The sequence below is a fragment of the Suillus discolor genome (genome assembly GCF_016758755.1).
Source record: "Suillus discolor strain FC423 chromosome Unknown F5147scaffold_51, whole genome shotgun sequence".
Classification (NCBI taxonomy): domain Eukaryota; kingdom Fungi; phylum Basidiomycota; class Agaricomycetes; order Boletales; family Suillaceae; genus Suillus; species Suillus discolor.
The window spans coordinates 182,305-201,653 of NW_024541298.1; the positions used below are offsets into that span (position 1 = coordinate 182,305).

Consider the following 19,349-nt stretch of genomic DNA (forward strand, 5'->3'; position numbering starts at 1 on the left):
TCGGCCTTGGGTTCGTCCTTGAAGCTTGAGTCAACGGGTCACCGAGAACGACATGAAGATCTACCTTACATAATCTTCGGGTGGAGCACGCGCTAACTTCAAGTTATCACTAGGGTGGTCACTGGTCACATCAGATTCCTAGCCTATACTATAGGAAGACCGCAGTACGTGACTCGCTCACTGGGTCCGATTTATCCGCGCAGGTGTTCAATCCGTGTTTGTATAAGTATAAGCCAGCGTGATCATGCACTCTAATCTCACCGTACCTGTCACTCATCACAGTAAGTCACCACCTTTGTGTTCTGGAGTACTTGACGCACTGCAAAGTAGCGGGGGTGTCTGAATCGTGACTATCAGCAAGCCGGACCATTTCAATGGCGATTATCATTGCCGCATGCACTCTTATCATTATCTTAGCTAGCGTCTGGATAGCGAAACAACGATATCAGGCCGCAAGACGGTTGCCATTACCGCCTGGACCGCCTGGACATTGGCTATTAGGAAATACGATGCCAACGTCATAGTAAGTCATTGTCAAGGGACACCAACATGATCTCTATCTAACCCCCCACGCAGTGCGCCTTTTCAATTCGCGAGATGGACCGAACAATACGGACCTGTGTTCTCGCTCAAACAAGGCCATAGGATTTTCGTAGTTATAGGACGTCATCAGGTCAGCATAAAACAATACATTGTCTAGCCAGGCATGAAGTGGATCACATCACAGGCTGCAGTGGATATCATGGAAAAGGAGGGAGCAAATGTTGCCGACCGCCCACGTTCTATTGCAGTGCACGAGACGTTGTCTGGCGGGTTCAGAGTGGTCCTTGAGGGCAGTACTGAGAGATTGCGCCGGATGCGCAGGTACATATCTTGTCTCTACTAGGTGCGATCAGTGAGACTAAATGTAAAGCAGGGTCTTGCATGCAAAATTGCAACCTAAGGTTGCGGAGACCTATGAGCCCATGCAGACCAGGCATGCGAAGAATGTGGTTCTGGATATCTTAAATGATCCAAAGAACCACCAGAGACATGCCACGCGGTACGAACACCAGCTCTTAGTCGCGGTACAGGTGGTAATCCGCTGATTTCAGTTATTCGGCTTCCGTGATCATGTCCTTCACCTATGGAAAGATTACTTCGACTTCATATACAGATCCTGAAGTCGTTACCATCAATAAGTTTTCTGCGCGTTTTGGTCAAGCTCTCAAGCCGGGAGCATATCTTGTGGATACGTATCCAATCCTGCGTTTCGTACCAGGCTACTTGAGTCAGCTGAAGGCATGGCACAGAGAAGAACTTGCTTTCTATAACGGGCAGTTAGACGCAGTGCGAAGACAGATGGTTCGTGATTTTCTTGTGATGATAGATATGCTCACTCACCACTGTGAAGCGTGAGGGGACTGCAAGGCCATCCTTTGCTAGGTTCATGTTAGAGCACCAGAAACAGTACCAGCTCGGAGATAAGGAAGTGGCATTCTTTGCAGGAGTGATATTTGGGGCCGGTGCCGATACGGTAAGTTCTTACATTGCATCGCGTCTTCACTCGACAACTATTGTAGACTGCGTCCGCAATCACAATTATGATGATGGCTGCTGCCACTCATACAGATGCGCAGGCTCGCGTGCAAGAGGAACTCGATAACGTTGTGGGGCGTACGCGGCGTAGGTTATGCCTTTTCTTTGTTCGTCTGCTGACTGAGATAGCTCCTGATTAGTGCCGACTTTTGCTGATCAGGAAATGCTGCCGCAGGTTACCGCATTCATGCTCGAGAGTCTCAGGTGGAGACCTGTCACTCCCGGAGGTACGTCTTATTTGAGTTGTGATGACGCGATATTGAACAACCACCTTGCACTACAGGCTTTGCGCATCGCGCGATTAAGGACATCATTTGGAATAACTACGTCATTCCGGCAGGTGCGACTGTTATTGGGAACCATTGGTCAATGGGCAATCATTTTCGTTCTCTCACCTTTGGGTCTAACGCTCGTGTTTCAGGGCTATCGCAAACGATCCTGAAGTCTTTCCCGAACCACACAAGTTTAATCCTCAGCGTTGGATCGACGATGCAGGTCGTGTGCGCGGTGATCTCCGGTTTTTCACTTATGGCTTTGGCCGTCGGTAAGTGGTATCGTTCGTCTCTTGACTATTTCTTATGCCTCACTTGAAAATATCAGGGTATGTCCCGGTCAACACGTCGCGAATCGGTCTGTCTTCCTCAACACGGCTCTCATTCTGTGGGCTTTCCGCCTTTCGGAGAATCCTGAAGCGAAGATTGACACGCGTGCATTCTCGGACAGTGCAATTATGCATGCTGCTCCGTTTGAGATATGTTTTGCGAAGAGGATCGATGAGAAAGTGGTCAGAGAACTATGTGCACCGGGAAAATAAAAGGCGTTTATTCTAGAAACTTGCGTTTTGGAGCGTCTATCCGACTCAAACTCATCGTTACACCTAACTTTGTATATCTGTAAACAGGCACGATTGTAATCATGAACTGGCCCCCCTTGGTGTCACCATGCATCATATCTCTTGATACTCTCCAAGTTGCTTGGCTGATCGTGAACTGTTTGCAGACAGCCTCCGGATAAAATGAAGTATGGTACTGAAGTGTTATCTTTTCACCATTCAATTATTCCCTCAAAGTTGACACGGGTTTCTGTAATGACATCGATGTTCGATGACAACACTGACGGTCGACCGAAGGCGAGTCCTTGTAGGATGCATTTCCAAAGTCCGCTGTAAGCAAACTTCTGCCTCGCTCCCAGCTTTTTTTTTTTAAAAAAAATCAATTTTTATGTCCTATGGAGAGGTGTACTCTAAGGAGGACAGTACTATCTAGTCTAGGGGACCCCCAGTGTCCCCGACGCAACTCTGGGCGCACGAATGCCCTGGTGTAGGGCGCACCCCCACCAGTCCGCCGTTCCCGCCGGCCGTTTTAGACGTGCCGCCCTTCGAAGATGAGATGACTTGTATGTATACAGGAGCGATTCGCTCCCTGCTTGATGGTGAGGAAAAGTGCGAGTACTGCAGGTATTGTTGTAGTGGCCGCGGGCTGGCATATAGTCCATAGCTCTCGCCGTACGTACGGGGAACAAGATGGTGCGGTAACATCAAAATTTGCTTTTGTTACACTGACAGCTTCTCTGCGGTACGAAGAAGGCTTTTACTGTCTCTACCGACGTGCATTAGCAGCTCTTTCCTCCATAAAGTCAAATTTTCGTGCGACCCCTCAGTGCCAATGAGCCCTGATCGAGGGAGAGCATGGCTGGAGAGTCACCGTGTGCGCAGGGTCCAGTGATACATGCGCAAAGAATGAGTTGTAACGGAGCCTGGGAGGCACGGGGTTTAACGTTCAAGTTAGCGATGTCCCAGGCTATAATGTCATTCTGATGAGGCTGAATGGCGTGGATCAATCTTCTCCATTATACGAGCGACGTTCTATCAATAGACGAGGGAAGGCAGTTGTTCCTTCTTATGCTATGCCTTGTCCAGCCTGCTGCTAGCGATTACAACATAGTCGAGTTGCCGATTCCCGTTTTCAGCTCAGGGACAATATCTTCCCCGACGCCACCCAGTACAAAAGCTTTCAAGTTTCCCAATGCTTGTAGTTCTTTTGCCCTCGATGACTCCGCTGATACTCCCCCAATATGCGGCAGAAGCGTACATTGCGGGAATGTCAACAAACGCAGATCTACGTGCGGTTCATTGGGGTATACATCCAATCCGACTGACGAAAGCTGAAAGTTGTGAGCAAAGACGACAAGACGATAGAAGAAGTGTTACATGACCGTCCTCCAGTGCTCGTATCATCGCCTCTTGGTCCACTATTCGTCCTCGTGACGTATTGAGAAGCACACTTCCCCGTCGCAGGGTCCTAATCTCCTTCTCTCCAATTATACCAGCTGTGGATTGGTTGAGAGGGACATGTAGGCTCAGTACGTCAGCCTGCTTGCATAGCTCCTCCAGGCTTGAGACATATTCGCACCAGTCTGGTACGGATTCTGCCTTCCTTCGTGAGAAGTATATGATGCGCATCGGAAAGGCGTGCGCAAGGTGAGCGAATCTCACACCGATGCCACCCAAGCCGAATATACCAAGCGTGCGTCCAGTAACGTCGTGAGTTTGTGCTGCATCACAGGGTGTCTTCCATGTACCAGAGCGAAGGGAGCGTTCTGCCATCGAGAAGCGCCGCAGGCATGATATCATAAGGTATAAAGTGGTAGTAGCAGTTGCATCCTCGTTCGCTCTTGGAGTATTCGACACCAACATTCCTGAGGCAAATGCACGTTAGCAATAGTTGTTTGACTGAGAGCGGACATTACCTCGTTCTTTGCAGGCTTGCACGTTGATTTCATCGTAACCACTGCTACTCTGAGCAATCCAGCGGACCTTGCTCGTATCGGCTAGGGCGTGGATTAATGGCGCGTCAAATTTTCCTATGACTGCAGAGGATGTGTTGCGCCTGTACAAGGCCACAGTCCCTTCATACGGCCCATTGGGCCCAAATGAGGAGAGGAAATGAGAACGAGATTTTGATACCAGATGCTGGAGAGGGAAAGGGATGATGGCAGATAAGCTAGAGGTGCATTGAAAGGGAAACTAACTTACTACAATCTCGGCGATCCCACGAAACATCTCCTCGAGCTCATCTTGGACATACTCAATCTCACCTGAAACACATCAGAGTCCAACTGATCATTAGATAAACCAGATACTAACCGCACACTAATACGCGGGGGAGCATTTCGGGTTATGCTGATTATCACAAGCCTTGTGGGGGAGGACAAGACTCAGGAAACTGTTATCTTTCATTCATCTCACACATGTTGAGAACATGGGACTAAAATAACTAATCGACATACCTTGAGGAGATCACATTCCACTCGCATAATAAAAAGCTTGAAGGCAAATAAATTTGGGCACAATCATCATGGGCAAAGGGGGAGGAAAGGTTCGAAATTGATGATGGCGTGAAGTCGATGGAACTAGTCTACGCGAATTGAGCAGCGTAACTAACTGGGAACGGGTCGTCCTTAGTCAGTATATGATAGAATGGTCACAGTATAAACGTACGTGAGCAAGCCAATAGAAAGTGAAAGCATCAAGGTAAGTGCGCTCGACAAAAATTGGATCTGCTTGCCCGTGGAGCATTAGTAGCAAAGCGCCGAACCAAGTCAATAATTAGCGATCGTGATTATCTAAAGATAGCAACCAATAGAAATTGCCCGGGACTTTTCCTGATATCGACGCTGTTCACTTTCCGCTGCAATGTTTCTTCCCTCTCCGGGGCTCTTTGGTGCGCACCGCTAACAGCGAACACGTCCGACTGTCAACAAATTTGTCCTCGATCATCTGCTTTCTCGTGCATATAAAAATCTCGGAATCGATTCTAACAGCCAACCTGAGCTAGCCTGCGTGCTGATGCCGTAGCTCTACTAAGATGTATTAAACTCAGTACCACTTCTCGCGACCCCTCCCTAATTCGAAAGCTGAACAGCAATAAGACTTCATAGCAATGAAAGGGGAAAAAACCATTACCTCTCTACCTCTCTATCATCAGGTGTGTCAGGTGTACCAGGCATCTCAAAACGTGGGAAGAAGGCTAGGTATACTAATGGTTACGGAGGGAAGCTGGCGCTCAGCCAGAGCTGCATAGCATATCAGCCTGAGTATCACTCTCACCAACAAGAACGGCACGAGCCCTCAGTACTCACCATATTCTTCGGCCAATGTTGGTGTTGGATGTGATGCAGCAAGGGTAACAAATGTAACCAGTGTAGTAAAAATGAGTGCGAACTGCATGTTGGAATTGAGAGTGGGTATTTGGGTACTTATGATAGTCGAACTGACCCTCTAGTCAAAATCGCGAGGGCTTTTATTCACCACAAACTCGGATGTATCGTAAGAACCAAGATACCTTCCGACTTAGCACTTATGAGGTATCCCTTACATTTCGGATCCGTGTCTGGTTAAGACGAACTTCAAATTGCTTCTCTTGCTGTCTGGATTATGTTGATTATGGTGCTTTTACATAGTCATATATTGCTTTATATCACTTTATATTCCAATGTGACGAAAACCTTTCCTATATATTGCGATATATAACGATATAATATGACGATGTCTTCTTCTCGCAGGTTCTGATGGCCCGCCGCCACTACTAGATGTCCACGGGAGTTCGCGCATTTTTGGCAAAACGGTTATTACTCCACATCGCACAAACAAACAAAATTAATTCTTTGACAGTTCGATAGCGTGACATCGAAAGTACAACGTCTGCTAGTTTCTTTTTCGAAAATTGACGTGTTGAGTCCAGCGGAGAGTTACCGCGCAGAAAAGTGCATTTTCCCTAGAGTTCGCGCACTTCGTCACACTATGTCACACGTCTGCCGCGATGCCTTTTCACGCTCCGCAGAATTCGCACCGTTTAGATGTTGTGAAGTTGTGCATGTGTAAAGCATTTCGGCATTGCGGAGTTTTGATTACACAGTCTCTATGTCACGCTTTGGGCAGATTGTCACGTCTGGGGCTTATTTCTTTATCGCAGATGATCCTGACAAGCATGTGCCCCGAATAAATTTGTTTTAGTATTCTCTAATCATGTATATAACCATCTCACAATATTCCAGAATTATATGTGGAGATCTGACCTTTAGAGTGAGCCTTCTATGCCTCTCGCACTGATAAGTTGCCCATGGAACAAGATCTACTTCGATTTTCTTCAAAAAATATATATGGCAGTGTGTATTATGTTTGGGCGAATCCAGATCTATCATGGATAAGGATTCTGTACAGAATTGCGTGTGCTAGAGTCAATGCGTGGACTCTTGGGACACACGGACTCGTGGGACCATCTAGTATAAATGTCTCCGATATATTCCACCTTCATGAGATCTGATTGGGTCGAGATGTTCCTGAAGACCAACTTGAAGTACTACTACTAGATGGTCCCACGAGTCCGTGTGTCCCAAGAGTCCACGCATTGACTCTAGCACACGCAATTCTGTACAGAATCCTTATCCATGATAGATCTGGATTCGCCCAAACATAATACACACTGCCATATATATTTTTTGAAGAAAATCGAAGTAGATCTTGTTCCATGGGCAACTTATCAGTGCGAGAGGCATAGAAGGCTCACTCTAAAGGTCAGATCTCCACATATAATTCTGGAATATTGTGAGATGGTTATATACATGATTAGAGAATACTAAAACAAATTTATTCGGGGCACATGCTTGTCAGGATCATCTGCGATAAAGAAATAAGCCCCAGACGTGACAATCTGCCCAAAGCGTGACATAGAGACTGTGTAATCAAAACTCCGCAATGCCGAAATGCTTTACACATGCACAACTTCACAACATCTAAACGGTGCGAATTCTGCGGAGCGTGAAAAGGCATCGCGGCAGACGTGTGACATAGTGTGACGAAGTGCGCGAACTCTAGGGAAAATGCACTTTTCTGCGCGGTAACTCTCCGCTGGACTCAACACGTCAATTTTCGAAAAAGAAACTAGCAGACGTTGTACTTTCGATGTCACGCTATCGAACTGTCAAAGAATTAATTTTGTTTGTTTGTGCGATGTGGAGTAATAACCGTTTTGCCAAAAATGCGCGAACTCCCGTGGACATCTAGTAGAAGGTGACGTTATAAAAGATAAACGTCAAAGTTCAGACTCTCTTACTGAACATTATCCCCACTCGACCAACCCATTCCTCAACTTTCTCGAGATTGATGCTGCTATCATCGTCATCTCGACTATCGACTCAGCATTCCCGTACTAAAATGACCCTCCACATGACTCATATGACACCAACATCGCAAATCACTGTAACTACAAAGTAGTGTATGCCCAAGGAACCCTACCCATGGTCTCGTTCGTTACCGTGAACGAATATCTTTGGTCACCGCACGCAGTCGGCAGAGAAATGAGTGTCCCAGGAAGAAAGGTGATCATCTTGCTGCCGCTGTCAGTGATCACACCCTGTATCGGAAAACGATGTTGACAATACCTACGGTCAGTCGGAACATAAGATACAAGACCATTTCGTTCGAATTGTCCTATGCTGCAACCCGGGATAAATACCCTCTTTGAACCCTTACGTATCACGAAGAACACATGTCGAGGCAGATTACTGGCAGTGTCAACACCCCGATGCAAGGGTGGGGACTGCTGGACGACCTCAATCGTGACTTTGCGGTCCAACAACTCCGAGTGGTTTTGGTCTGTCCGGCGTATCGTAAGCATCACACGTTGTCTAGCTTATCGAGGAGGTGGCACTTGCTAAATACCATATTTCATCAACGTTGGAGTTGTCGGCAAATTTCAACTAACCTCAAGCTGTCAACGGGTGTTGCCTCTGCGTGGTAAGTACAACCTTACTCGCACTCGCGTGCACTGTTTCGCTGCATTAACTGGAATAGTCATTGTGATCGTCACTTAATTTATATCCCTATGCCATACCATAGTACCGACTGAGATATGGACACAGGGAAACTCATTTGTTTGCATATTATTGATCTAGTCCGACCTAAAATATGAGAATATAAGCGGATTGATACAACAGTGTGACCACTGAGCGTCTCGCATTGACGTGTAGGAGATGAATCCTCGATAATTATGAATATAGCAGTCTACTAGCCATCTCGAATCCAAGGAACGTCGCCCCGTTCGCAAATGGTGAACTGATCGAGCGATGAGTTCGTGAAGTATTTCTGAGGAATAAAATGCGTACCGAATTAAAGTGGGCCCCAAACCACGTGTAAATGCGCTGATTCCCTCGCTTCTCCAAACTTTCCGCACACAATCCCGTGCCGAAGCATATTTTTGTCCAGTAGACGGGGTAAATCCGTCGGTCTGCATTCTAGATTTGATCATGTCTATAGGGTATATCACTGCCCAAAGCTATCGCAGAATTAGCTCAATGTACAAGCGAACATGCACAGGGTAGAGGGCATGGAACTTACTGCGTATCCAGCTGCTGCGCCATACAGAATAGAGTTCATAGGATTAATCTGGTCCCGTCGTATTCCCTTTTGGGTTATTTCGCGTTGTACAAGCTTTTCGTATGCCAAGAAATAGACGCCATAGCCTGTCGCTTCACGTAGAAAGGTGACAGCTTGTCCTTTAAATAGTCCAGAAATGCCGTGTTGTGAGACAATTTGCTTCATTGCGTTAAATGGACCCTTGTATATTGGATTCGTATTTGACTGCGTCTGCAGACCTAACGAAGAGGTTAAAAGCCGGATACTTGTCATAGACACAACACATATGACTCACGAATGCGAATGTGTTCCACTGGACCAGAAACCACACCGTTAGCAAGCCCTGCTGCAACTCCAGCGATGACCAGCTGCCCCCCACCCAACATCTTTCCTTCTTCTCCCCCTTCACCTCTAGCGAGATTCTGAACCGTGAATATCCGCTTTGCATACTCGAGGACTCCGAATTGTATCGATACACAGACACCGATTCCCAGCAACGGCGTTAACGTGCCCTAACATAATGATGTGAGAAAGAACGGTAAAGAGTGACAAGAGCATCACCTTATAAAACGCCAGAGGCCCTTCATTTTTCAAGATACCGCCAGCGCAATGCAGCATGCCACTGTAAGTGCCCTTCGCCGAAGTTTGCATGCGCTGAGGAAGAGTCATAATGTGTACGCAAGTATCCTTGCTTGGATTTTATAGCCACTCTCACCACTTTCACGATGTCGAAGGGTTGTCCAACCAGGACCTAATACGCAGATTGAGTCGACACGTAGCACTGAGCCTATTTTATACACACCTGAGCTATCCCTCCAGCCGTTCCAGCCGTAAGGTCCTTGATCGTGTTCGACATTTGCGACTGGCTATTCCTGAGGGAAAATTAACCTAAAACGCGACTTTGGACCGTTTGGAACTTGAAGTAATCAGCTGGCAATTATACAATTGCGGAGTTTCATACAAGAGCATTTGCCGACTACTAGCGCGGACATAACTCCCACTTACTAGCCAGCTCATTGACACGAATATGATACGTAGAGACAGGCCTCGCCAAGTCAGTTTAAAGATGGACAGTTGGCTACGTTAATAATAAATTGATGAAGTTCAGTACATATGTAGATGCTTGCTCTGGTTTGTACCCGACCATTGACCAATATCATAATCATATGACCTTCCACTAAGCATCTCATCTCAATACCTAGTACTTATGACTGAACCTAGATCCGACCAAATTGACGCGACAGCGAGCTCGACCGCTAAACAAACTGGAGATGAGGAGGGAGATGAATGGGTTGAAGAGGACGAAAATTATGATGACGATGACTACGATGACGGAGAGGAAGAAGCGGAGGAAATTGCGCGTCGGTTGAAGGAACAGCTATGGGCGGACATTAGCAAAGCGCAGGCAGACCGCGTAAATGTCACTACGACGGCATCAACGTCAACTCCTAGTGCACCCCTACATGATGGTGCTCCGTCTGCGGTTCCTTCTCCAGTCCTGATCACACAACCACCTTCCCAATCATCTATGTCGTCCAAGAAGGAAGAGGCCGCCTTGAAGACGATGGGGAACGTGCTGAACATTGCAGGAAAGGATCCTCTGGTTCACTCAACTCTAGCGTCTGCGGTCGTTCCTGGTGCAGGCAACAGCGTTCTGGAAATACTCAATCACACAGTTGCCGCTGGAACAATTTCCAAAGACCTTGCAAAATCACTCAGCATGACCCTCGTATCTTTGGCTCGCTCCGACGCTCTTTTTGCCGCACTGCGTCACTCTAATGCGCCTGCACTACAGCTGGATAAAGGCAAGAGGAAACGCGACGAGACTGAAGAAGAACAGCGGAGGAACGAGCCACGAGCCTTCAAACGGCCAACTTTCGCACATGGCCATTTACAGAGCCAGATAACAGACGCAGTTCGCGTGGTTTCTGAAACTTTAGCCTCCCATCCACCTTCCAACGGCCCGCCAGATCCGTCGATCATATCCTCAATTCAGCTACAGTTACATCAAATATTTCTTTTTGCGGTCACCTCTTCTGCCAGAGGAGGACCTGAGACAAACGCCTTACAGGAGATCAGTGGACTCATTCAGGTGGTTGGAGTCCTGAGTGGTAGTCCCATTGGCCCCACCGCTGTCGCACCGAACGCTCATATGCAACCCCCTGACGTATCAATGTATCCTCCCCGTCCATGGATACCGCCGGGAACTGGTCCTCAGCCTGTCCCTTTCAGCGACATTGGTACCGCAGTATACCCCTGCCTGGTGCCAGGTTGCCGCAAGATTTTTGCGCGATTATTTAACCTACGAGCGCACCAACAAGTACACGCAGTGCACAGGCCATATCGCTGTGCTGCATGTCCTGCCTCGTTTGCCCGAAATCATGACCTGAAACGACATGCCAAACTACACGACAAGACGGGGTATCAGTGTGCCGGCTGTTACAAGTTATTCTCGCGGCGTGACGCAATAAAGAGGCACAAAAATAGCAGCGCAACTCGTGGTGGCAAAGGGGAGGCATGTGTTAACGCGGCAATCAAAGAAGTCGAACTGGACAAGGAGAGTGGGGACGATGCGCTGCGGGAAGGTCGACGGACACGGATGTGGGCTGATATTGTGACGCATTCCGTGGCATCTACAACAAGTTACGGAACGTTTGGTGATGATTGGGGTCCGGAGGAGGGGGAAATGGATGTCGACGTCATCGGCCATGCACAAGAAGCTGTGCTTAGCCTCCACAAGACGTTGCAATCACACGTGTCCAGCGCGCTGGGAACAGCCGTGGATCACGATATCCCACCAATGCAGATTGATCCGGCTGGAAGTCAAGCAACTTTGGCTAGCGTCATCGCTAGGGCCCAGCTACAAAATATGCCGGCCCCTCAAAATCAACAAGACAATTCAGCGGTGAGCGCTGCCAATCATATCACGGCCGAATCGCAGCCTTTCCCTGTGGACGACGGATGTGGCGTTCCGAATGATGATTATCCTGTTCCAATCGCGGACAATGCAACTGTTTCTGCACCGCCGTTATCACTGTATGGTCTTTCGGAGGAACAAGCGCGACTTTTGGAGCAGGCAATCGCTAATGCTGCGTCTGCAGCTCAAGCACAGGCAGAAGCGGAGGCTGCGTTGGAAGAACAGGAAGAGGACTATGAGGAGGATTGCGACGAGGACGATGGTGAGGAGACAATATCAACTGTTGGAACCGAGGTCCCTTCAACGTTAGGACAATAATATTGTCTATGTATTGTCAGTGCGCCAAGTACGTATCAATCTCTGACAATGAGTACTATAGCTTTCTGTCACCCAGGCATGTCCAGCAGCCTTTAGCCTGTCTGTAATGCATCTATCTAATCGTACAATTGATATCGTCCAAAGTAATGAATATATGTACACAGAATGCGAATAACCTGAATGGCGATGGCATGACAGCAACGTGAGTAACGGACTGAATTAATGGAGGTCGTCGCTTACTGTCAATAGTCATGCCACCAAGATACGGACCCTACATCTTTCCCCGTGGTTTATGATGTGACCGGGGTACTGTGTAGAGCTCTTTGCGTTTTGCCTCTGCTTGCCGCCAAAATTCTTGACTTTGCGGAGACTCGCGTCGCCACGCCTCCGCGATGACTTGAGCGGGCGATAAGTTTGCGCGACACATAGACCCTGTACTCCCATCTTGTTTTGGGCGGGGGTCGGACGTCATCGCATTCTAGAATTCAGAAAACATACGAGTTCAGGAATCCGAAATACAGAAGAAACCGATGTAGCAAAATTGGCGTACGGCAGCTCAAGGTTCAAACAGGTGGGACTCCGACATGGACAGGAACCGGGTGATTGGACTTTTATACAAGGTTTGGTTAGTGGACCAAATCTTATTTCCTTCCGTCTGCGGGAGCGCGTCGATTCTCGAGGTAGACCAGGGGCAAAGCCACAATTGTTGTTCGCCCTATATGGAAGGATGAAAGCGGGCGGATAGACCACCGGACGGTATATCTAGGCCTTCTGCGATGAGCGCAAGACTTCGCGTAGTAGCCGAAAATGGGTAGGGAACAAACGAATTTCCGTAAAAGGCAGTTTCAAGGCGGACGGCGCACGTAACTTTCATGGATTGAGCGCTGTGTTAAAACGCCTCGGGCAAATTGGATCAAGACATGTCATGGCTGAAGCGACGTGCATTGTCTTGAAGGTTAACAGGGTGAGAGAATGGGTTGCCTCGTGTTTGAATGTACATGTGAGCTTTGAGTCGGATTGGAGGAGAACGAGTCAGGGGGATCAGCCAAACAGGGTCACCCACGAGTGTGGCAAACGCGGCATAGCAGCGGTGAATAGCCTGGGTGTCAGGGACATATTGCTCAGCCAACAAGGCACTGTCCGTTCTGATTGGAGTGCCAACCACCAAGCTTTGACCGGTTCATAGGCACAGGAAGCACGGAGAAGAAGCACTCTACTTCGAAATCACCTCAAATCTGGTGGCAAGAAGTGACTCGCATGCATTGTAACCCAAGTATGGGAAGATCAATGTACATTGTACGACCTCATCTTCGGAACATATGCGTGAATTGTGCAGAAAGAAGATAAGATTGGCAAGTACCTGCAACTTAGACACAAAGGACTTGTCCACGCGCTCGCAGTTGCGGAAGTCCGAATAGAACCTACAGTAAGGTTCGATGTGACTCCTGCCATCATGATGGGCGGCCGCCACAGTAGCTTAGCCTAGTTCCGGGGAATGGAAGTTATGGAATGCGGGGTAAATTGACGCTAGTAGCAGGACCACGACAAGGTATTACAATTTTATGGTCTATCGTTTGGTCCGAGTAGCGGCACCGTGTGTGTCCGTCAAGTTTGTGTGTGGCCACAGGTCAGTGTGTTCTCGAGGGGGACTCGAAATAGGGACCCGTGTCAACCAATCATGATGCCACGCGTGACCTTGCGGCCTGCCGTCACTTCAGCCGGGTTAGTAATTAGTACTTAGCCGGAGCACTGAAACTCACGTACTTATATTACTGAAATCTCTTCCATTGTTTGACTACCTTCCGAGCATTGCACACTGTCAGGATGGCCGAAGCGTCAGTGTCATGATTTACATACATGACAGCATCCCTCTCACAGATTTGGTTTGCCAGATTTACGAATTTCCTTGCCGGATCACCTCTCAATCGTCTATCATGGCTGAGGTCATCTCATTCATTCCTCAATGCAGTCGTCGTTTCGCCTGCTACGAGGTGGATCTTATTCAATGGGGGCCAGCCACTTATCGCTTCTCATACTGGTACACAGAAACGAAGTCTGGCGTTGTTGACCACCGAGGACGTTAGACCCTTGCTCGGTGCCGAACCATTCTTCGGTCAGGGCGAGCAGGAAGGGCAACATTGCGCATCTGATTTACCCGTTCTCGAGGCTGCCCGAGTCCGTGGTCCATCAATAGTATTCCTTGGTTTGAAAGAGACGGGAAATTCGGGAAATGCTCTCCCATCTTCCGAATTCAAAGATCCCCATTCTGCTGTTGCGAAACTTATAGGAACCCCTTACTTTTCCGCGGATGTCGCAGACCTCGATGAGAGCAAGATCAATGAAGCCATCGGGAACACCGAGCTTGCAAAGGATGGGTCGACACTGACTTTTGTGGAGCCACGCGCAGCGATGTCAAGTCTTGATGCGTATACTGCAGCGATCTTTGCGGAGGCTCGGAGCATGGTAGATTGGAACCAAAGGAACAAGGTATGTGCTAGTTTCTGCAGACAGAAACCTTGACGGAAATGTGACGATCTAGTTCTGTCCTGCTTGCGGTTCACCCGTATATTCCTTGTGGGCTGGATGGAAGCTGAGCTGTACATCTCTACTTCCCTGGGCCGATAATACGGACAGGAAACCTTGTCCCTCCGGGTTCGTTCCAATACTGCATAGGAAACAATCACTCATATGACATGAAGGCGAGGGCTGCATAATTTTGCTCATCCTCGGACGGATCCCGTCGTAATCATGCTCGTCATCGATGAATCAGGAGAGAAGGTCCTTCTCGGGAGAAATGTGAGCATACTGATCTTTGATCTAAGCTGGTTTCTAACTTAGCCCCAAACAGAAAAAATTCCCCGGTCAATTCTACTCCGCACTTGCTGGCTTCGTGGAGCCAGGCGAGTCCTTCGAGGATGCCGTCAAGCGGGAGATGTGGGAGGAAGCTGGAGTGAAGGTCTGGAACGTCCGATATCACTCTGGACAGCCTTGGGTACGTTAACTCTGCACGGCAGAATTCCAAGCTATCAACCCCGGCATTTTAGCCCTATCCAGCCAACTTGATGGTCGGCTATTATGCGACCGCTGATTCTTCTGCGCCAATCCGTATAGATTTAGATAACGAACTCGAAGGTCAGTCGTCTGCTGTAGAAACGTCGATGTCGAAGTCTGACTCGGGGATATCCCATAGATGCTCGGTGGTACACCAGAGAGGAAATTCTCGCTGTCTTGAGACATTCTAGTGGAACTCAATTCTCTCGCCGTGACTACAAGAAGATCGCAGAGATCCAAGATGGTCCCGATAACAACCCCGTATCAGCGGAATCAGAACAGTCTGTCGAAGTTAATAACAATGACGAGCCGCCGTTCAGGATACCCGCGCCAACAGCCATCGCAGGCGTTCTCATTCAGCATTGGGCCGAAAAATCCCAATTCCAGAAGTGGATGCGAACAGGACTGTAGTTCAATGATCGGCGAACAAGTAGAAGAATGACATAGAAGTAGATCTAGAAGTAAGACATATAAATAGATGTGGGATGCACATGGTTCAATCTATTCATTTGGAAGAGAAGGGAGACCGCCACGAAAGGTTACCATTGCAGGGTAGAGTCATCGGAGAACGAGACGAGATTGGTAAATATTTACAATACGAGTTTCGAATGGGAATCAAGAACTCACTAAAGAATAAATCTATAAACTAACTACTCAAACTGTAAGGGGACTGTAACTATGTAACGAAAGATGCAGCGGCAGTCGCGTACTGAACAAAGGGAAAGTCATTTCAGACAACTAATACTGGCAAAGACCGTGATTGCGATAAAGTATGAAACGAACGTAGTAATCCATGTCAACGAATGTGATTCGGCACCGTGGTGCCAGACAATAAAGTAGTGGAGACGCATCTAAGAGCACTTAGAAGCATCGATAATAGAGTCGAGGAGCATATCTTTGTAATCGCCGCCCGCCTCCCACATCGCGAAACCGCGCAGCTTGGTGTCCTTGATATATTTGCCCTTGGCGGCAAACGATTGGACGTTGTCGAAGGAGACCATGACTTGTGATCTCTCATTGTACACATACGGCTGTACAAACAATGAAATGAGCGCTCTTCATTCAGGGTGGAAGAACATATTTACCGTCTGACTGCAGGCGTCGTATCTGTAGTAGATGCCATCAGCAGGCGTGCCTTCTTTGGTCAGGAAACCGTTGTCAATGAGGCCCCAGAAGTTGAAAGTGCCACCTTGGGCCTCGTAAACGCCACAGACGTCAACACCACCGGTGTTATCCCATGAATCACCCAAGGGCTGGTTGGAGGCATTATAGGCGGGGTATGCAACCAGCTTCTTCGTGTGGGACTTGAAGGCATCAGAGGGAGGAACGCTGAATGAGTGACCGTAGGAAGCAACACCGAGTACGATCTGGTCGACTGGCATCCCTGCGGCCGTCCAAGTCTTGACTGCAGAAACGGCAGAACCCTGTTGGTTGGCGGACGCGGCGCAGGAGTCGTTCAGCGGTGCGTTAGGCCCCACAGTTGGGAACCAAGAACCCCAAACGTCATAATTCATCACTGCGACATAATCGAGGACTTTCGCAAACCCAGTGACGTCTGTCAAAGGGTGACCGGCAGCATTGAAGAAGGGTCCCAGTCCTACAGCGGCCGAGAGGGTAAGTTTTTTCGCTTTTGGGTTTTCGCGAAGCTCTTGGAGGAATGCGAGGAAGTTTGCCGTGTCGTACACGCTGATGGTGTTACAACCGATTCCCTGATCGTTCGGGGACTCCCAGCTGTTGGCAATCAAGGATGATGTAGGTCAGCATGTGATGCCGGAGTCATGGGGATCAACCTACTCAAATTGGATGCCATCAAGCTTGTACTTTGAAGCAAAATCTACCACAGTTCGGACAAACGCCGTCCGGTTTTTGGCGGTGGCAAGGTTGGAGGAGAACCAAATACTCCCGGTCCAGCCTCCGACAGCAATATGGGCCTCGACACCCTGCGCGTGAGTTAGACATTAATTGTAGAAGCGACAAATGCTTATTTGCTCACATGTGCATGGGCCTCAGAGACAAATTTAGGGAGCAACTCCCCATCAGAGTCTGTCAGGCTTAGACTAGTGACGTCACGAGTTGTTTCTCTAAGAGAAACAAACATGATTGCGTCAACTAAGGCTATTTGGGTTTGCGCCAATACAGGTGGCTCACGCAAACGAATAGTACAGCGTGTTGTACTTGTTCCAGCTAACTGAAGAGAGCGGGAATCCTTCCGTCGCATGCCATCCGCCGTACCAAGTTGCGACGACGGGCTTAGTGGAACGGGCGGCAATGGAACGGGCGTCAAGCGGGCTGGCGCTTACATTAAGATTGGTCAGCGCAAGAAGAGATAAAAAGAAGGTGGATAGCATGGCGAGGGAACTCGATAGCCTGAGAACGATTGTGACCGCGGAGACAACTTCTTATAGCCTTTCCGTCATCTTGATTTATTGGCTTGTTCGGGACTAGATAGCGATTTACGTGGTTGCAACTGTGCAGTCGGACTGCCCCGCGGATGGATGATCTTGCGGTATGAGTGACTCGGACTCTAGTACTATGGAAGCGGTCACTTGATCGGACTTGTCGGTGATCGTAGACCACGAGCCCGTGCGATGATCTGCCAGGATGCGGAAAAAGGTAACTTCATAGGGCAATATTAATGATAGTTCATTCATGACCATATCAGATCAGTCCGAATCTCATAACATTGACTGTAAGGCCCCGTCACCATCTCTCAGTATACATTCCCCTTCGAAAAGTACACGGTCAGACATCCCGTTGTCTTTGATGTACTGAACGCAGGCAACATCAGTTGCTCCTGGTTGGCACCAGACAGCGGGAATCGAAAGTTTCTCGATTTGTTTGAGCAGATTAATTGTGATCTTGTCAAAGACGGATTCAGTAGCGACACTGAACGTGGCGACATACTACTGACCTTAGCAGGCGTTATGATGCTCACTGACGTTTCGGTTGGGTTCGGAAGGTCAGTTAAAGACCGTATGGTCTTTATACCCTCCAACTCATCATTCGACGGGTGGACCGGGGTTACTGGCCTGTTCCGTTGGATATACCATTGCAGAACCTATAAACGATATTGTCATGTCTACGACAGATGTTGAAATAAGGAGTACCTTTGTGCCGAACTTTGACCGGTCTGTGGAGGCGCCGACCACAGCATAGTGCGGAAATGACAAAAAGAGCTTTTGCTTTTGAATGGTGCTTGCCATGATGTTAAGAAAGAAAGCTTAGATGGCTAGAGTCACTGTGTGAGATTGTGAGTAACGTGAGTCTTCCACTGCTCGACAAGGAAATACATTATCCATTTATAGCTGTTGTGACGCACGCAGATAGTTGGCTTTCATTTCGTGCTTATGCTTGAACGTTCTGAACTCTTGTAGGAGCTGAAAATTCACAGTATAACAAAGAAGGAATAGTCGCCTTGCTTATATTCGGTGCATAGGTGAGACTAATACACGCGGCAGGACGTGGAAAATATATCAACAGCCTTGGATAGCATTGATCCCTACTCATTCCTGCAAAGACAATTAAATCAGAGGAATAGGGATACGGTGTGTATGGAAATGAACATTTTACCCTAATATTTACCCAGTCACCGATGATTAAATGGCCGCGGCAGAGACACGAGGAAATTCCGAAGGTCGTGTGCATCATGTTGCTGGCGACATTTCGTTGGAGTATGCTACGACCACGGAATGACCCACTGCCGGAATTTGAAAGCAACAGTTGCTAAAGGCGCGGAACAGACAAAAAGACCGGACGATGTACGAGGTGGCTGATTCCGAGCAAAACAATCCATACTATCTATCAAAAAAGATGGGTTGGCGAGGAAAGGTGCAAGGTACACGTTTTAACATTTCTGGTTTGTTGATTTCTGTAGGACGAACTTGAGCAAGGTAGAAACGGAACAGAGAGGTACGCGTACTACATGTCATGGGTTGCGAGCAGAGAAAAAAGAACCTCACACATGAACGTTTGAACAGTCACTGAACCCGGTTTACGAGGTTATTCTTTATTCTTCCCGTTGAAGACCATTTGCAAGTCAGAGCTCGGTGGTATTTTGCAGACTCAAACAAC

General features: G+C 48.2%; 8 protein-coding genes across 8 annotated transcripts; 3 read left to right on the top strand and 5 right to left on the bottom strand.

Moving 5' to 3' along the window:
• Positions 1–449: 449 nt before the first annotated feature.
• Positions 450–2,356, top strand: F5147DRAFT_546888 (cytochrome P450; the record flags this gene model as incomplete). Its single annotated transcript, XM_041430335.1, has 11 exons — positions 450–523; positions 577–673; positions 728–864; positions 914–1,042; positions 1,095–1,344; positions 1,394–1,516; positions 1,563–1,665; positions 1,719–1,805; positions 1,862–1,943; positions 2,000–2,122; positions 2,179–2,356. Coding segments are annotated over 11 exons (1,383 nt in total), but the record flags the coding sequence as incomplete, so codon positions are not given.
• Positions 2,357–3,510: 1,154 nt separating this feature from the next.
• On the bottom strand, positions 3,511–4,748 carry F5147DRAFT_581718 (D-isomer specific 2-hydroxyacid dehydrogenase; the record flags this gene model as incomplete). Its single annotated transcript, XM_041431613.1, has 5 exons — positions 3,511–3,741; positions 3,788–4,275; positions 4,327–4,549; positions 4,613–4,674; positions 4,724–4,748. 5 exons carry the CDS (start codon positions 4,746–4,748, stop codon positions 3,511–3,513), a joined length of 1,029 nt encoding a protein of 342 aa, XP_041289833.1.
• A 3,877-nt stretch (positions 4,749–8,625) lies between these two features.
• Positions 8,626–9,848, bottom strand: F5147DRAFT_581633 (mitochondrial carrier domain-containing protein; the record flags this gene model as incomplete). The annotated part of the gene is made up of 7 exons (XM_041431608.1): positions 8,626–8,692; positions 8,743–8,912; positions 8,975–9,231; positions 9,288–9,504; positions 9,554–9,646; positions 9,708–9,743; positions 9,795–9,848. 7 exons carry the CDS (start codon positions 9,846–9,848, stop codon positions 8,626–8,628), a joined length of 894 nt encoding a protein of 297 aa, XP_041289834.1.
• A 351-nt stretch (positions 9,849–10,199) lies between these two features.
• F5147DRAFT_581566 (uncharacterized protein) lies at positions 10,200–12,227 on the top strand (the record flags this gene model as incomplete). The annotated part of the gene is made up of 2 exons (XM_041431604.1): positions 10,200–10,487; positions 10,536–12,227. 2 exons carry the CDS (start codon positions 10,200–10,202, stop codon positions 12,225–12,227), a joined length of 1,980 nt encoding a protein of 659 aa, XP_041289835.1.
• A 103-nt stretch (positions 12,228–12,330) lies between these two features.
• Positions 12,331–12,820, bottom strand: F5147DRAFT_315725 (uncharacterized protein). Its single transcript, XM_041429189.1, has 2 exons — positions 12,468–12,820; positions 12,331–12,403 (listed from the first exon to the last, which is right to left on the bottom strand). The coding sequence occupies exon 1, from the start codon at positions 12,697–12,699 to the stop codon at positions 12,499–12,501; it is 201 nt and encodes a 66-aa protein (XP_041289836.1). The 5' UTR covers positions 12,700–12,820; the 3' UTR covers positions 12,331–12,403; positions 12,468–12,498.
• A 1,139-nt stretch (positions 12,821–13,959) lies between these two features.
• F5147DRAFT_709317 (NUDIX hydrolase domain-like protein) lies at positions 13,960–15,855 on the top strand. Its single transcript, XM_041438186.1, has 7 exons — positions 13,960–14,062; positions 14,120–14,714; positions 14,767–14,879; positions 14,927–15,023; positions 15,076–15,219; positions 15,272–15,359; positions 15,418–15,855. The coding sequence occupies exons 1-7, from the start codon at positions 14,052–14,054 to the stop codon at positions 15,687–15,689; spliced, it is 1,320 nt and encodes a 439-aa protein (XP_041289837.1). The 5' UTR covers positions 13,960–14,051; the 3' UTR covers positions 15,690–15,855.
• On the bottom strand, positions 15,856–17,746 carry F5147DRAFT_616591 (endochitinase). The gene is made up of 5 exons (XM_041432545.1): positions 17,427–17,746; positions 17,272–17,359; positions 17,073–17,218; positions 16,364–17,009; positions 15,856–16,309 (listed from the first exon to the last, which is right to left on the bottom strand). Exons 1-5 carry the CDS (start codon positions 17,624–17,626, stop codon positions 16,130–16,132), a joined length of 1,260 nt encoding a protein of 419 aa, XP_041289838.1. The 5' UTR covers positions 17,627–17,746; the 3' UTR covers positions 15,856–16,129.
• A 156-nt stretch (positions 17,747–17,902) lies between these two features.
• Positions 17,903–18,538, bottom strand: F5147DRAFT_709322 (CoA-binding protein). The gene is made up of 3 exons (XM_041438187.1): positions 18,386–18,538; positions 18,190–18,336; positions 17,903–18,136 (listed from the first exon to the last, which is right to left on the bottom strand). The coding sequence occupies exons 1-3, from the start codon at positions 18,479–18,481 to the stop codon at positions 17,954–17,956; spliced, it is 426 nt and encodes a 141-aa protein (XP_041289839.1). The 5' UTR covers positions 18,482–18,538; the 3' UTR covers positions 17,903–17,953.
• Between the last annotated feature and the right edge of the window lie 811 nt (positions 18,539–19,349).

Excerpts from the sequence above, each read along its gene's own strand:
- F5147DRAFT_709322 (XM_041438187.1), bottom strand. The coding sequence starts at position 18,481 with ATGGCAAGCACCATTCAAAAGCAAAAGCTCTTTTTGTCATTTCCGCAC. Across the intron at positions 18,337-18,385 it reads GGTCAAAGTTCGGCACAAAG|GTTCTGCAATGGTATATCCA; the intron begins GTACTCCTTATT and ends TATCGTTTATAG. Across the intron at positions 18,137-18,189 it reads GCATCATAACGCCTGCTAAG|ATCACAATTAATCTGCTCAA; the intron begins GTCAGTAGTATG and ends GTCTTTGACAAG.
- F5147DRAFT_315725 (XM_041429189.1), bottom strand. The coding sequence starts at position 12,699 with ATGACGTCCGACCCCCGCCCAAAACAAGATGGGAGTACAGGGTCTATG.
- F5147DRAFT_709317 (XM_041438186.1), top strand. Across the intron at positions 15,024-15,075 it reads AGGTCCTTCTCGGGAGAAAT|AAAAAATTCCCCGGTCAATT; the intron begins GTGAGCATACTG and ends AGCCCCAAACAG. Across the intron at positions 15,360-15,417 it reads TTTAGATAACGAACTCGAAG|ATGCTCGGTGGTACACCAGA; the intron begins GTCAGTCGTCTG and ends GATATCCCATAG.
- F5147DRAFT_616591 (XM_041432545.1), bottom strand. The coding sequence starts at position 17,626 with ATGCTATCCACCTTCTTTTTATCTCTTCTTGCGCTGACCAATCTTAAT. Across the intron at positions 17,360-17,426 it reads ACGCTGTACTATTCGTTTGC|AGAAACAACTCGTGACGTCA; the intron begins GTGAGCCACCTG and ends TGTTTCTCTTAG. Across the intron at positions 17,219-17,271 it reads TCTCTGAGGCCCATGCACAT|GGTGTCGAGGCCCATATTGC; the intron begins GTGAGCAAATAA and ends ACTCACGCGCAG.